The 13,573-nt window shown below is 35.5% G+C and overlaps 1 protein-coding gene across 7 annotated transcripts in view; it reads right to left on the bottom strand.

Moving 5' to 3' along the window:
* TASP1 (taspase 1) overlaps nucleotides 1-13,573 on the bottom strand; it is an 89,684-nt gene that overhangs the window by 67,476 nt on the left and 8,635 nt on the right. For 6 of the 7 annotated variants that reach the window (XM_069850142.1, XM_069850141.1, XM_069850144.1 and 3 more), the window contains 2 exons: nucleotides 7,549-7,669; nucleotides 6,032-6,116 (listed from right to left, as the gene is read on the bottom strand). In XM_069850142.1, coding sequence (XP_069706243.1) covers nucleotides 6,032-6,116; nucleotides 7,549-7,669 — 206 coding nt within the window. The remainder of the gene's footprint in view (nucleotides 1-6,031; nucleotides 6,117-7,548; nucleotides 7,670-13,573) is intronic. The other variant, XM_069850146.1, reaches the window with a different exon arrangement.

The raw sequence follows: 13,573 nt of genomic DNA, 5'->3' as shown, positions 1-13,573 counted from the left end.
AAGACATGCCATCACAGAGAAGATCTGGCCCTTTTTGATTGATCAATGTTGGATGCAGACAGTGCAGTTCTTAGTGCATTTTATTGATTTCTGGACAATACTTCTCTGCTGTGATGGTTTCACTAGGATTAAAGAAGTTGTAGTGGATGATTCCATACCACTCGCGGACCACCAAATAGGGACCACAACCTTCTTTTCATACAGCTTCAATTTGGGGAAGTGTCTTTGTGCTTCCCAGTGTGGAATGCTGTCAGTTGTCATCTAGAATCCATTTTTTGTCAAGTATCACAGTGTGATCAAGAAATGGACCATTTTCATTGTGCAAAAGCAGTGCAGGGCTGACTTTGTAACAGCGACTTTTTTTGTTTCTGTTCAGCTCGTGTAGCAGCCAATTGTTGAGCTTTTTTTATTTTTCCAGTTTAGTGCAAATGTCAAACAACTGTTGAATGGTCAATGTTTAACTTTTCTGCAAACTCCCGTGTTGTTTTGCCTGGGTCTGCTTCAATAATGGCATTCAACTGGTTGCCATCTATCACAGAAGGACATCTGTGACCCTCCTCATCCTCAAGGCTTCCACTTCCATTACAAAATTTTATTTTGAACCCATGGCGAGCTGTATGTTCACTTGCAGTCCCCTAGCTAGATCCTTGGTTGATATTTCTAGCAGTTTCTGCTGTACTATGTCCCATTTTGAACTTATACAACAAAATCACTTGAATTTGCTTTTTTCCCCCATCTTTATTTTGGCAGTGTAATACAAAAAGCATAAACAGCACAAATTTTGTGCTTTAAAATGGTAAACTACATGAACACAGTTAAGTAAGTTTAATCTAAAATGAGAACCACAGTTTAATCTCAAATGAGCATCACAGTTTATAACAAAAACAGCAATTATTTTTGCACCAGTCTAATAGTATGCTGAGGTGGTACTTTCTATCTTTTCCATTATTTAACCAACACAAGATGTGTGTCCAGTCTTTCCTTACAACAAAAGTCTCAAAAACGTTTATCTAGATGAGAACTTGAATTGTTAAATACCTATTTCTTATCACTATTAGTGCAGCTCTGAATAAATGTTGTTCACATTGCAAGGTACTGTAGAATAAGATACTGGGTACTCTGGTGGAAGAACTTAAGCATCTCCTACACCGTAAGTTAATGCTCAGGAAACAGCCTGTCACTTTCATTAATGTAAGAGAAATGCAAACCATAGCCACACCTAATTAAGTAAAATCCTCCAGTGACTAAAATCAGAAGGTTTTGATCTTTAAAAGAAAAATTTTCTATCAACAACATGTTCTCAAGAAGTGAATAAGCACTCCCTGTACAACAGAACAATTCACATAGACAGGAAGGGTAAATGGAGAAAGTATCAAGGTCAAATATTAGCTTTATATACGATAATTTGAACAGTACAGATCAGTCAGAAACAGTGTATTTTACAAGTAATCCCACAATTGCTTTTTTAATACTTAAAAACACAGAAAAGGTCACTAATATTTATGAAGTGTGCAAAAAAAAAAAAAAGTATCCAAGAATATCTCAACACTTAAAGCAACATGACTTTTACTTTGCTCACATTCGCATCCTTAATTCCTAGATTCCTCTCCCCTCCATAAGATGGGCAAAGTATTTTCCAGTTCTGTTCCCAAAGAATGGTTAGAGTAGCTGAAGTGGACATCTCCTGCTGGTATCTACTTAAGGCCCCATAAAATAACAGATATCATCCACTTTTTAAAAACTTTTAAGTTTGGATTTCTTGAAAGTATGGCATAATCACAAAAAAAAAATTAAATAAACAGTTTACAAAAAAAAAATATATACATAATTAAGACTGCAGTGCTTTATTGTCTGTACTACCTGTACCTTATATAGAATTAGCTGGTAAGGGATTCATATAGGACATAGAGCATGAACTCGGTTCTACAGGTAGTCAAATACGTATAATCTAAGAAAGACTAAACAGTCTTTAGACCATCCTGAAAAAAGCAAGTTCTGTGATGCGGTTCAGCACACAGCCACACACACAACTGTACCAGCCACCGATGACAGGGTGGCAAGAGAGCAAGAACTAGTAGTCTGGCACTAGGGAACTGCTTCAGTTGCCATGAGAATCCTCTGTGTAGCCATGTAGGAAAGCTGCAGCAGGCAAGAATGAACAAGGCAACACTTTAAGCTGACTTAAAACCAAGAAAAACCAAGATTACCTCTAAACAGCTATCACCAAGCTTGATTTATTGACAGAGAGAGAAATTAGGGATTAACACCAGCGTGCTATAGAAAGCAGCCAAAACCCCACCAAGTCTCAAAAGCCTTTAGGCTAATTCAAAATTCAATTTTGCAGAGGAAGGAAAAAAACGCCCAAAAAACAAAGGATGAATGACTTGGTGCTTTGCTGCTCTGAAAGCTGGTTCTGCACAAACAAGATAAAGATCTTTCTTGCAAATACATCAAATGAATAACAGTCTGTAGTTGTTACAGGCTCAGAATACCCAGAAGACAAAAACATCCTCCCAGCAAGGAGCCAATGCTTGGATGTGCTTCCCAGTTTGAGGCAAACTAGAGCATATTAATGAAAAATGCAAGTAAAGGTTGCTAGAAATGGTCTTTCTAGGCAATTTTCTCCAAGAAGATGGTTATCCAGTTGCTATTTGTTCCAAATAGGAGCAATTAATATAGGCTGTATGGAGACAGGCCATACAAACTAAACAAAAGTGTCAGAAGAAAGTTAGGTTCATTAAAGATGGTTATGGTGATCCTAAATGTAAAAATCTCAGTTTGTAACATTTATTATAAAACACAGCAATCACTCTGGTATCACTGTTATGACGAACAAATTGTTCTGAAGAACAAATTGTTCTGAAGAAATATAGAACCGAGATAAAAGGTGGTACAAGTCTATACTATAGGCACTTTCTTGACTATGCACTATCCTAGAAGTTACAGAGTGTACATATTCTGCCCTCAGTACTGTAAAACAGTGAAGCAACTACAAGCCCCTGGATACTCAAAGTGGGGAAAAACAACCCTAAGAAAGGATTCTTTCCCATAAGGGTTACTATTAATATTGAAAAAGGGATACAGACATGAACTCAAATAACAGTAGTACTAAGGAGTTCTAAGAAAGGAAACTTTTAGGTATATTTGTACCATCCTGTTATTTTTACACATCTACATTTACTAGTGAACAGATGTAAAGAAGCCTTTTCTCTTTGTAAGGTTAAGTTTTCAGTATAAATAAACAGAGGAACTTCCAACCCACTACTGTAAAACATCTAATCCATTATTCTGTGACCAAGAACAACTGCCAAAGAACTATGCAATTATAACAGTGATTTCTTTTGTGAAGAACAAACAAACAGCAGTATCTTATGATCATGTGTAACATCTACAAGTTCAGTATTTTCTGTTGTTGCATGCATAGCAGAGAAAATCCTGTCGACAGCAAGCTGAATGAAATATAGGAAAATGTTTCAATAAATGCACTCAAGCATTCAGGCATTCTCTACTTTAAACTCTTTCATTTGAATTTGGATAGTGGGATTTTGTTTTTAAACAAGATGACAAGGTACTGATTCAGAACAACACACTCTGCAGAGCGATTTTCAGCAAATTGGATATATCAGTTAAGACATTTAATCACTCCATCCCAAGAAGCTTACCATTTGAGAAGAAATTAATTGACACTCATTAGAGTTTATTCAACTGAAAATCATAAGTGTTCTAATCAATTGGTTTGCCACTATAACTATAAAAACAGTGCTGAACATGGGTAAACAGGCCAAACTAACAGCTTCCATTTGTTCTTTTATAGACAAGAGCTCCTATAATGTCACTTTCACTAATCTCACAGCTCCTGAACTTTTCTTGTGTGGCCATAAAACATTAATCTAGCTTAGATAATGCTACAGAAACAGTCTCCACTATGAGGTTTCATCAACAAGACAGGTTTTTAGGCTAAGCAGTTTCAGGAAGATTCCCCAATACACTTTCTCCCCTATGACAAACAAGATGAAACTTGCGTATTTACAAATAAAAATCAGTTACTAAAATCCTGAGACTCAATAGGAATGCCAAAAATAGAGCTGCTTTCTTGGAATTTGACTATATACACTCCCAGTTTGCGAAGGAATATACTTCAGTCCCAAAACGACAATGCATCATGCCAAACATTGCCAGAAAGGCTAAGCATGAAATTGTCAACAGTCATTACATATAATCAACATGAGTTCTACCATTCTCAACTTGAGATACCCTGTATGTACAGAAGCATCTACCAAACTAGGCCTAAAGCACAACCCATCATAACCCATTAAGATAGACTCTTCCCTAGGTAACTAACATAGTACAAGAAAAATACATGTTCAAAATCCACAATGGAGAAAAGATAATTAAAATATGGATTAGGAAGCTCAGGTTCACAATGTTGACACAATAAACTGTATACATTGGCTCTGAAGACAATTCACCTCTCACCTCAAAAGTCTGAGTTCCCTCATCTTTAAAAGCATCTGTTAGCCAAGACCTTGCAGAGTGTTCAAAAGATTTAGTCTTCTTTGAGAGCAAGAGGATATAGTTTCTTTTCTATTCAGTTATTTTTCAAATAATAGCAACATAAACTAGGTCATGAAGTTATAGCAAACATGATTTAAAAAAAAAAAAAAAGTGTTCTCCCTTACAACAACTCAAGAAAATAGTGTGATGATAGAACACTACATCAGAAGTGTTGCTCCTGTAGCTGACTTTAGCACCAGTCCTGGAACATCAAAACACCCCACCTCATCTGACACTCTCTGTAATGAGTTACCTAAGCCCTGTCTTTCTCCAGACATCTAAAGAAATGAGCTACTAACAGCAAATGAAATTCAAGTTTCTACTCCTTAGTAAACGCCTCCGCTGGAAAAAAAAAAGGGGGGGGGGGGGAAGTTACCTCACTAACTACAGTTACTCTTTTCTTTCTTCATTTTAAAAAAAAAAAAAGTAGTTTTTAATGTAAAATCTGATCGTTGATGGTTTGGTTTTGGCATGGCTTCTTTTTGATCAGTGATTTTCCTTTGCAGCGTGACACTGAAATAGTACTTTTCCTCACAGTCTAGATAGGAGTTATATACCATCCAGCTACAGATTATTTGGAAAATTTTATAGAATAACAACAACATATTAAGGAAAATAAAATTTCTGAATCTAAACATATGTATTTTAAGCTACATAACTGCTTGTCTAATACATCTGCAAATATCCATTATTTAGCAAACAGAAGCAAAATTCTGCAGCAAGTACAACTGAGGATAGCAGTCAATTAATATGAACGGATCCTTCAATTTCTCTACTTGTCAATTTAAACTGCTAATGAAAATCAGATGTTTTTAAGAGCAATCAATTCTGACACATTTCTTAGATTCTTTCCAAAATGATTCCATCATACTTAAGGTTATCATGCATTTAATAGTTACTTCTTCTATCTAAGTATTATAACCTTCTCAATAAGAGTGCATGTTTTCATTGTTGTTGTACATACTAGTAAAGTCATCTGTAAAATAACTTCCCATTTTGGCTAAGAAAAGAGAAAGCTACTAAACACTGCATATATCCACACTATATCTACAAAATAAAGCCACAGACAGGCAGTAAAGTCGGATTCTTTTATATATTTGTTAAAAACTAAGTTGCTTTTTTTAAAGGTAGACAGAGACAAAGGCAGTAGAATTTCATTTTAATCTTGATATATTTCAGGATTTTTCAAAATGCTACAGTAAAAAAGGTAAGAACTCCGTATGATATAACTAGAAGTAGTCACACAGAAATTACCACAAAATGATGTTGTTATCTACTCAGAATACTTTACCCACAGCCTCATCAAGTGCACAAGATGTTTCAAGATCAGAGAACAATGCTTATCTTTGTTTTAAAGGCATGCTATCACTGGTGTGTGTAACTGCACCAGCCTTCCTGAGATACGATATAAACTTAAAATATTGCATGCAGTAGCTACGAAAGACCAAAGCAAAGTCAAGCAGAGCAAAGCAATTACCAAGGCGGAATTCTGCCAGCAGAGAGTTTTCCCTTCTGCCCTTCACACAACAATCTATTTGCAACTGAGACTGGATTCTTGATTCCTGTGGAAATAAATTAGCAGAAAATGGGAACAAAATATTAAAATATTTTTCTACGTAGCACTGTAGTGTTCATTTTGCCAATGGAATTCTGCTTCCTTCTATTTCCAAGGCTTTGCCAATTCATTGAAACACCTTGTGGTGTTACATTTCAATTCAATAACAACTCTACAGTTTTTCCTTCACGCCTCCTACCAGTGGTGACAGGGCCTTTGAATCAACACCACCCCCTCTCCTTTATTGAAAAAATAATAGTAAGAATCCTATTGAAATACTAGCAGTGACCTCCTACCACAGAAATCTCAAATTAAATCTGTGGTATTCTACAGGACAAAGATGTTTTGTGAGCATTAATTTTTGAAGATGGAAAGAGCTTTCATTTGGCTGTATTTGGCCATAACAGGGATTATAGGATTCAGACTTTGCTTTAGCTCACTTCCTTCTTCCTATGGTTGGAAAAATATATTTTGTAACAAACAAGCGTCAAAACACTTAATTTTACTATTTATTACAGCTTTGTATCTACATGAGGACGTCATTACCATGGTTTAGAAGTATTTTAGGATAAAGAACAAAGCCTGAAATGTCAGAAAAGCTATTCAACAGCAACAGTTAAGGCTGTTGAATGTACTTATGAGAAAACCTCAACAATCCTTATTTGGGACTGTATACCTATATTTATTTTGCACTGAAAGTTAAAACCAGACCAAAAAAAAACCAGCACATTGGTTCTCAGATTAAATAAGTCTCATATGCAAATGTATCTGACCCTGTAACAGTATTAAACAAAATAAATCCAAATGCAGCTGATCATGTGAGAGAGAGTATAATGAAAAAAATCCACAGTATACAGAAACCTTATGTCCCAAGCAAACAGCGCGACAGATTAGCAGCTGCACCCGTTCTCAAGAACACATGAGAAGCTTCAGTTTGGAGGCTAACACCCTGCACAGCCTTTTGACACTGTAAAGGAAACTCTGGTCGCTTAAGAGCCTAATAGGAATGACCGACCTAACTAAGAGACCAAAAATACCAATTGACCTTATGATTGAATTAAAACTCTGAGGAGACGAACAAAACCAAACAAAGCCTACTTTAAACGCATGTTGTCTTCTTTTAAAAAGTAACTGCATTTTATTCTAAAATTAGCGTTCTACAAACTCATTTGAGCAAACTCACTCCTGTTGTGAATACCGTACAGAATGATACAATTTTTCTGCATCAAAGGATTAATAGTGAACTAAAAACTAAATTAACACAAAACAGCGTTTCAGGGAGCAGAAACGCTTCTCCCTTTTTGAAAGGGGCAAGAATTTATTTAAATGATGAAGTATTTACAATGTGTGTCACACACACAAAAAGAGTAACAAAGAAAAGCAAACTTGATATTTGGACTTAAATCAGTAGTTAGCTTTACAATATGTATTTAACATACCACTCAATGCTCCAACTGCTCCGAAATTTAATGACTTTCCATCCATTATGCTGGCATCACATTCTATCTCACCCAGAAGGTTTAGGTTAGAGCCCAGTCCTGCATTTGTAAAAGGAGAATCCTAAAAATAAGAACAAAACACTGTAAGGCCACATCTGCAATGGACTAGATCCTTATCTTTGTAGAACTGATCCAGCAACACTGATCTTACAGTGCACTTTCTTATTCTAGTAGTTTAATCTTCCACAACAAAAACAACAGCAATTGGAATAGGGCATGTCATCTTACACCCTCAGTGGGATGTGATGCATCTCAAGTGTAATAACACAATAATATTAAAAAAAAAAATCCAACAATTTTCAATTATTATTTATATGCAAGCAAAAGCCTTTCAACATGAGTGAAAATCTCTTCCTCCCTCCCCCAAAATATACAATTCATTTAGTCCCTAAACCATCAATCTATTTATGCAACATCTAATAATCACTGCATAGAGCAGTCTCTTAAGTATGACACAGCAACAAAACAGAACTGCATTTTTTCTTAACATTCTAAGCCCATGATTGCAGCTCTGCATGCAGAAATAATCTGCATTATTAACAACTCATTGTGTAAAATTTGTATTTGATCATTAGCATAAGAACAGTCATTACTGCACTCTTGAAGTTTCTTGAATAAAATCCAAGACATATGACATAGTAAGTATGGAACAACATTTAATAAACTAATTAAAACCCTAATTCTTCTTTAATCAGCACTTCTGTAGCTTTTTGCTGACTTAGGGTTCTCAAAAATTTTTGCATGCTAGAATTAAAAACCACACCTTTTGCACTCTCATTCCATCAGATCATCCCTATGACTTTAAAACTACAAAATTTTGAAGCAGCGCAGTTCAGGAGTCTCACTGCCACCTAAATATAAACCCCTTTTTCTAGATGCACGAACAATAAGAGGACTGGACAAAGGAAGATAACAGCCCAGAAGAACCAAGTAGTACCATTTCAGAGAGATGCTGTATGCTTCCAGAATTTCATATCTGTTTTTCATTACAACAGCATAACAACCTGATGGGACAAAAAGATGGTTGTCTAGACCATGCGTGAACACGTCAATGAAATTACATGCTCATACTTTTACAGTACATGTAATAAAATCTGAATTGGGAAAAAAAAATCTGCTATAAACATCTCAAAGTTCTGTCTTAAGTGAAACGGTTCGTTTTTTGTACATGTTAATTCATAAAGAATACAAGGAAATGAACAAGAGAGGACATCAAAATGAAAAATAAATTGAATGTCAGTAAGTCAGATTTTGCTAACTTTTAAATGAGCAAGTAGTAAGTAAATTCAAACCCTGTTTGCAAGATATTAGTTCTAAATTACAAAGACATTTAAGATTTCTTAGTATTTAAGTCACCCAAGAAGAATCATGAATACATAATACTTGATTAATACATAACTAAGAAACACACTGCAATCTCTCAGTGTTCATTTTGTACTAATCATCTCTACTCCGCTTTTTCCTTCTGCATTCAAGAAGCAGCGCAAGATCTTATCCCATTCAATCCCACACTACAACATTATCTTCAAGTTCACTGTGTATATTCATTGTGTCATCCATTTTGACAGCTATGCCTCACAGCAAACAAGTAAATTGGAAAACATTTTAGGATAACAAAACATTTGCAGTTTAGTGCAGAGGGAATAACTTTCCCTAGAAGGAGGAGAGGGAGGAAATAGGGTTAAATAAAGGCTACCAGGATGGTGCCTTTGAAAAGGTGCAAGACTGCTGAGCAGCCACTGTCCTAAACTTCAATGCTCCCCGAGCTCTACAAGTATGAAGAAAATTAAGTCAGTGAAGTTAGAGAAAAAAGGAGTAGAGAAGTGATAGAAGGAATGTGAATGCAGATTCGCATCCTCCAAGTGAAAGGTATTTTGAGGACACAGTAAAGACAGGAATGCATCAGGATGAACAATACTTACTCCTAATGCAGTCTAAGTTCCTTGCCCATAGGTAATCAGACTGCATAGATCTGCAAGTCTGGAGACACATTTCTAACATTCTGTTCCAAAAACATTCCCTTGGTACATTATACTCAAAAGCATCAGCAAAGAGAAAGAATTTTGTGCTCTACAGATTTGTCATTGCTGCAAAGCAAAGATAGCTGTTATCTTAAGAGTAGATGTCATAGCCAAACAAAAGGATTAAGAACAACTCTGAGCAGAAGTCCTAGTAATACTGTACAGAATCCTTCTGCAGTCAAAACATAAAGGTGTCAAAACCTTAAAGGAATGTAGAAACATTATTAAAATGAAGGGTGCATGCTTCCAAAGGGAGAAGAAAAACTAAGCTAACTCAAGCAGTCTCTTCATACCCTCAGACAGAAAAATGCAGTATTGCAAGAACTATATGACTACCACAGAATGGGGAAGAACCTAGTCAAGGCATGTATTCACAAAGAGAGAGGACGGAAAAGGATGAAAAGGTTTATAATACAGAAAGTATCTTTAGGAATATACTTTTATTTAAAAACAAGAAGAGATCAACCTTCCAGTCTAAGGAGACCGAAAAAAAAAACCAAACCAAGAAATTAAATTAAACCAAGGATGAGCTTTGCATATTAACAACAAGCCCTACTATAACAAGAAAGTAAAAAGAGAGAAAAGACAAAACAGCATTTTAACAAACCATAAGTTTTCAAGTACATGAAAAATACACTACCTGACAATTATTCCACCACTGAAATATCTCTAACTTACAACATAAACCTGTAGCAAAGGAGATAATACAAAGCTTTAAGACATGAAACAGGAGTTCATTTTCCCAAGTTGCCCATCCTGTAACAACATTCAAGCTACAGAGGGTATCATTTTTAGTTTTAGAATCTTTCTTACTTTTTGCTAAATATTCAGGCAACAAACACAGGCATGCTGAAGTTTCAAGCTATGGTCAAAGTTGGAATGCTTGAAGAAGTTTTGCAACCCTGTAACACTAAACGTCCTGAATTACAAATAGGCAAAATAGATTAAACGTTCTATTTTCAACATGCATTAAAAAACATTCCATCCACCTCTGACACAGTTTTGGCCATGGTTTATTTGCAACTTTTAAAAGCGATCCAAATTCTACAGGCATTTCTTTTTACAGAATGTAATCTTAAAATTGATTTTCTCTGTCAGAAGTTAGCGACAAGAACTAACAGCCTACAAGGATGAGTTGCATCCCTTTCAATTACACCAGCTAAAATATTTTCAAATAACACTTTTGTCACAGATCACCATTAGCCACTCTGCTGCAAAACATCACAGTATTGCTTTTAACTACAATTAACAATTTCCAGTTCGTTACCCCTTAAAAGTTCATCTATGGTGACTAACTTAATACAACAAGGCCACTGGCATATGCTTTCATCTTGGAAGGGAAGTCCTTGGGACTATAATTGTATATGCAAAACTCCTAATTACTATAAAATAAATAAACAAAATCAAAGAACAAAACAATGCAACAAGAAAAATTCTTTCACTGCAAAATGTTGGGGACAGACAGGCAAATCCACTACTTAAGTATACACCAACACATTCAAAATATACTTAGCATTGTTGCTGCAATAACAAAAAAAAAAAGGAAAGTAAACTGAGCAATTTCAGTAGCAAGTAGAGCTAAACCCAAAACATGACATCTGCTTCCCCATCAATCATATCAATTTCCAATTTAAATGATGTTCATAAAGAACTTCTACTAAAGTTAAAGAAAGAAGCGATCTACACATAGTGTTAATACGCTTAGACTAAATTCAGAAAAAGTTTGAAGTCTTCATTAATCTTTATAACAAACTTAGGTTCTTGTCTCCAGTACTTGAACAGTAGACTTTCTGAAGTGCTCTATAGTCAAAGAAAAGCTTGAAATTGCACAGTGTTCTCACAGCCAGCCATAAATGCAGTCAGCACTGGCTTTGTTGAAAACTGCAGGTTTTAAGAGGAGTGTGTGGAGAGGAGCCTCCTCCTCCCGCCACAAAAAAGCAGCCTAAATCTCTTTGCATTTCGAGAGAAACTCAGGCTTCACATGGTGGTTGGTAGCAAGAGGGCAAAAACAAATGGTACTGCAATAATGTCTTTGTAGAAACATACAGTGTAAATGATGAGCTTTATGAAGCACCTTGTCCAGATCCATTTTATTACCAGAAGTTGAAAGAGGTAACACGTTCATTTGTTACACAGTAATGACAGCATTCACAAACTGGAAAACATAACTGCCTTGAATCACCTTATCAAATACAGCTGATGCTTATGAAGATCAGCACAGTTACATTAAGAGTATTCTGGCTCTTGTTACTTTGCAAAAGAAATCTACCTTTTCTCTACTTGACTATTATCAGAACTTATTATCTTAATCACAGAACATTATTTCACTTGAGATTCATACAGTCCAACAAAGTAAGGCTGTTCTTCCTCCATTTAGAGCCTGCAAAAATTAAACAAAAAACAGACAGCATACCACAAGCAAACTGTCAGCTTGCTCATAAAAGATCAAGAGCAAGTCTTGCGCCTCAACAAGTCTTTGAAGTGATGCCTCCTGGATTAGCTGAAATTCTGCGTAATAGGAGTTGTGTAATTGAGCGGAACCAAGGAATAAAATTAATCTTCCGAGACATTGCCACAAAAAGATATTTATGCCTTTCAAAGACTACAGATTTTGAATACAGCACTGAAAGTCCCAGAGAACTGAAAAAGTCATCAAATATTTCAGATAAACTCACAGTATGTGTTATACAGCAACAAAAATACCCATAAGTTACAAATAGCACTCCACAATGGTATCTGTTAACAAATGCTATACAAATTTTTGTTGTTCTGTATCTTAATCTGTATTACAATTCCACGGGTAAACAAATGTTTTCATACAGACTTTTGCTATGCATTTGTCAACTCAAGATACCAAAATACTTTATGAAAAGTCACTATTTTTTCCTGAAAAAACAGAAGGGTAGTGGTAAGTTCATTAGAGACCCTGTCAACACACAAGCTCACATTTCTACCCATAAAATTGTGTAACTTACGAGAAGAACTATTTTGTTTGCTTTGTTGACTTGCCACATGCAGTTTCTGTTTTCCATATAGCAATAGGAAAAGAAAATCAGAATTAAGCCAGAAGATGCAGCTCCAGAAATGACAGGAATGTCCAGAGGTGCTGTTTGGAACGAGGTATGAGGAGATAAAAATCTTTCAACATTTTGAAAGCTGACAGTCTAACACTTCGGAATTTTCCATACCAGATCCAAGAGAACACCACTGCACACTACTTCATTTTCTAGTTTGAGTATACCTTTGATTTTTCCTCCAACGTAATGTATTGCTACGTACCTTAATTTAAAAGAAACCCAGAAACCCAGTACCCTTTAACCCAGTAACAGAAAAAAACAACCCACTATTCAGAGATTTTATAAAGTACTTCATGAATAAATGAAAGCAAATAATTACACTAATGAAAGCAGTACAACCTGAATAAAATAATGCTTAATCTTAAAAATAGGAAGTGGGAGAGGCAGGGGAAAAAATGGTTTTGTGCAACAACACACATAAAAGTACTAAGACAACTAGCAGAAAACCAGAAAGTGGAATGATGACAGGTATCACCAGAATAGTAGCAAGACAGATGAGGGGAAAGAGGCTGCTGATTGGATTAATTTCACGAAAAGGTTTTAATTTCATCTTAAAGCTGTAACTTCTTGCACAGAGGTCACTTCAGAGAATTTAAACCTACTGAAGTATAAGAAGAAAAGTCTTTCAGGGATAACAAAAACAGATAAAATATTTACCCCAGGCACAGCTGCAAAGAGATAGAGATCTGTTAAGTTAAGCTTCTTAAAATATGTTTTCTACTGTGCAGCTCAAGAACACAATAAAAATCATAGCATAAAGTAGATAATTTTTTTCCCACTGAGCAAGGAACTGACACACTAAATCTTGTGAAATAACAGCAGCCTCAGTTATTTTATGGAAGTGCATTATAAATAATTCCATCAGGG

This window comes from Phaenicophaeus curvirostris, chromosome 2 (assembly GCF_032191515.1).
Source record: "Phaenicophaeus curvirostris isolate KB17595 chromosome 2, BPBGC_Pcur_1.0, whole genome shotgun sequence".
Lineage (NCBI taxonomy): Eukaryota > Metazoa > Chordata > Aves > Cuculiformes > Cuculidae > Phaenicophaeus > Phaenicophaeus curvirostris.
This window is presented reverse-complemented; position numbering and strand designations above follow the sequence as displayed.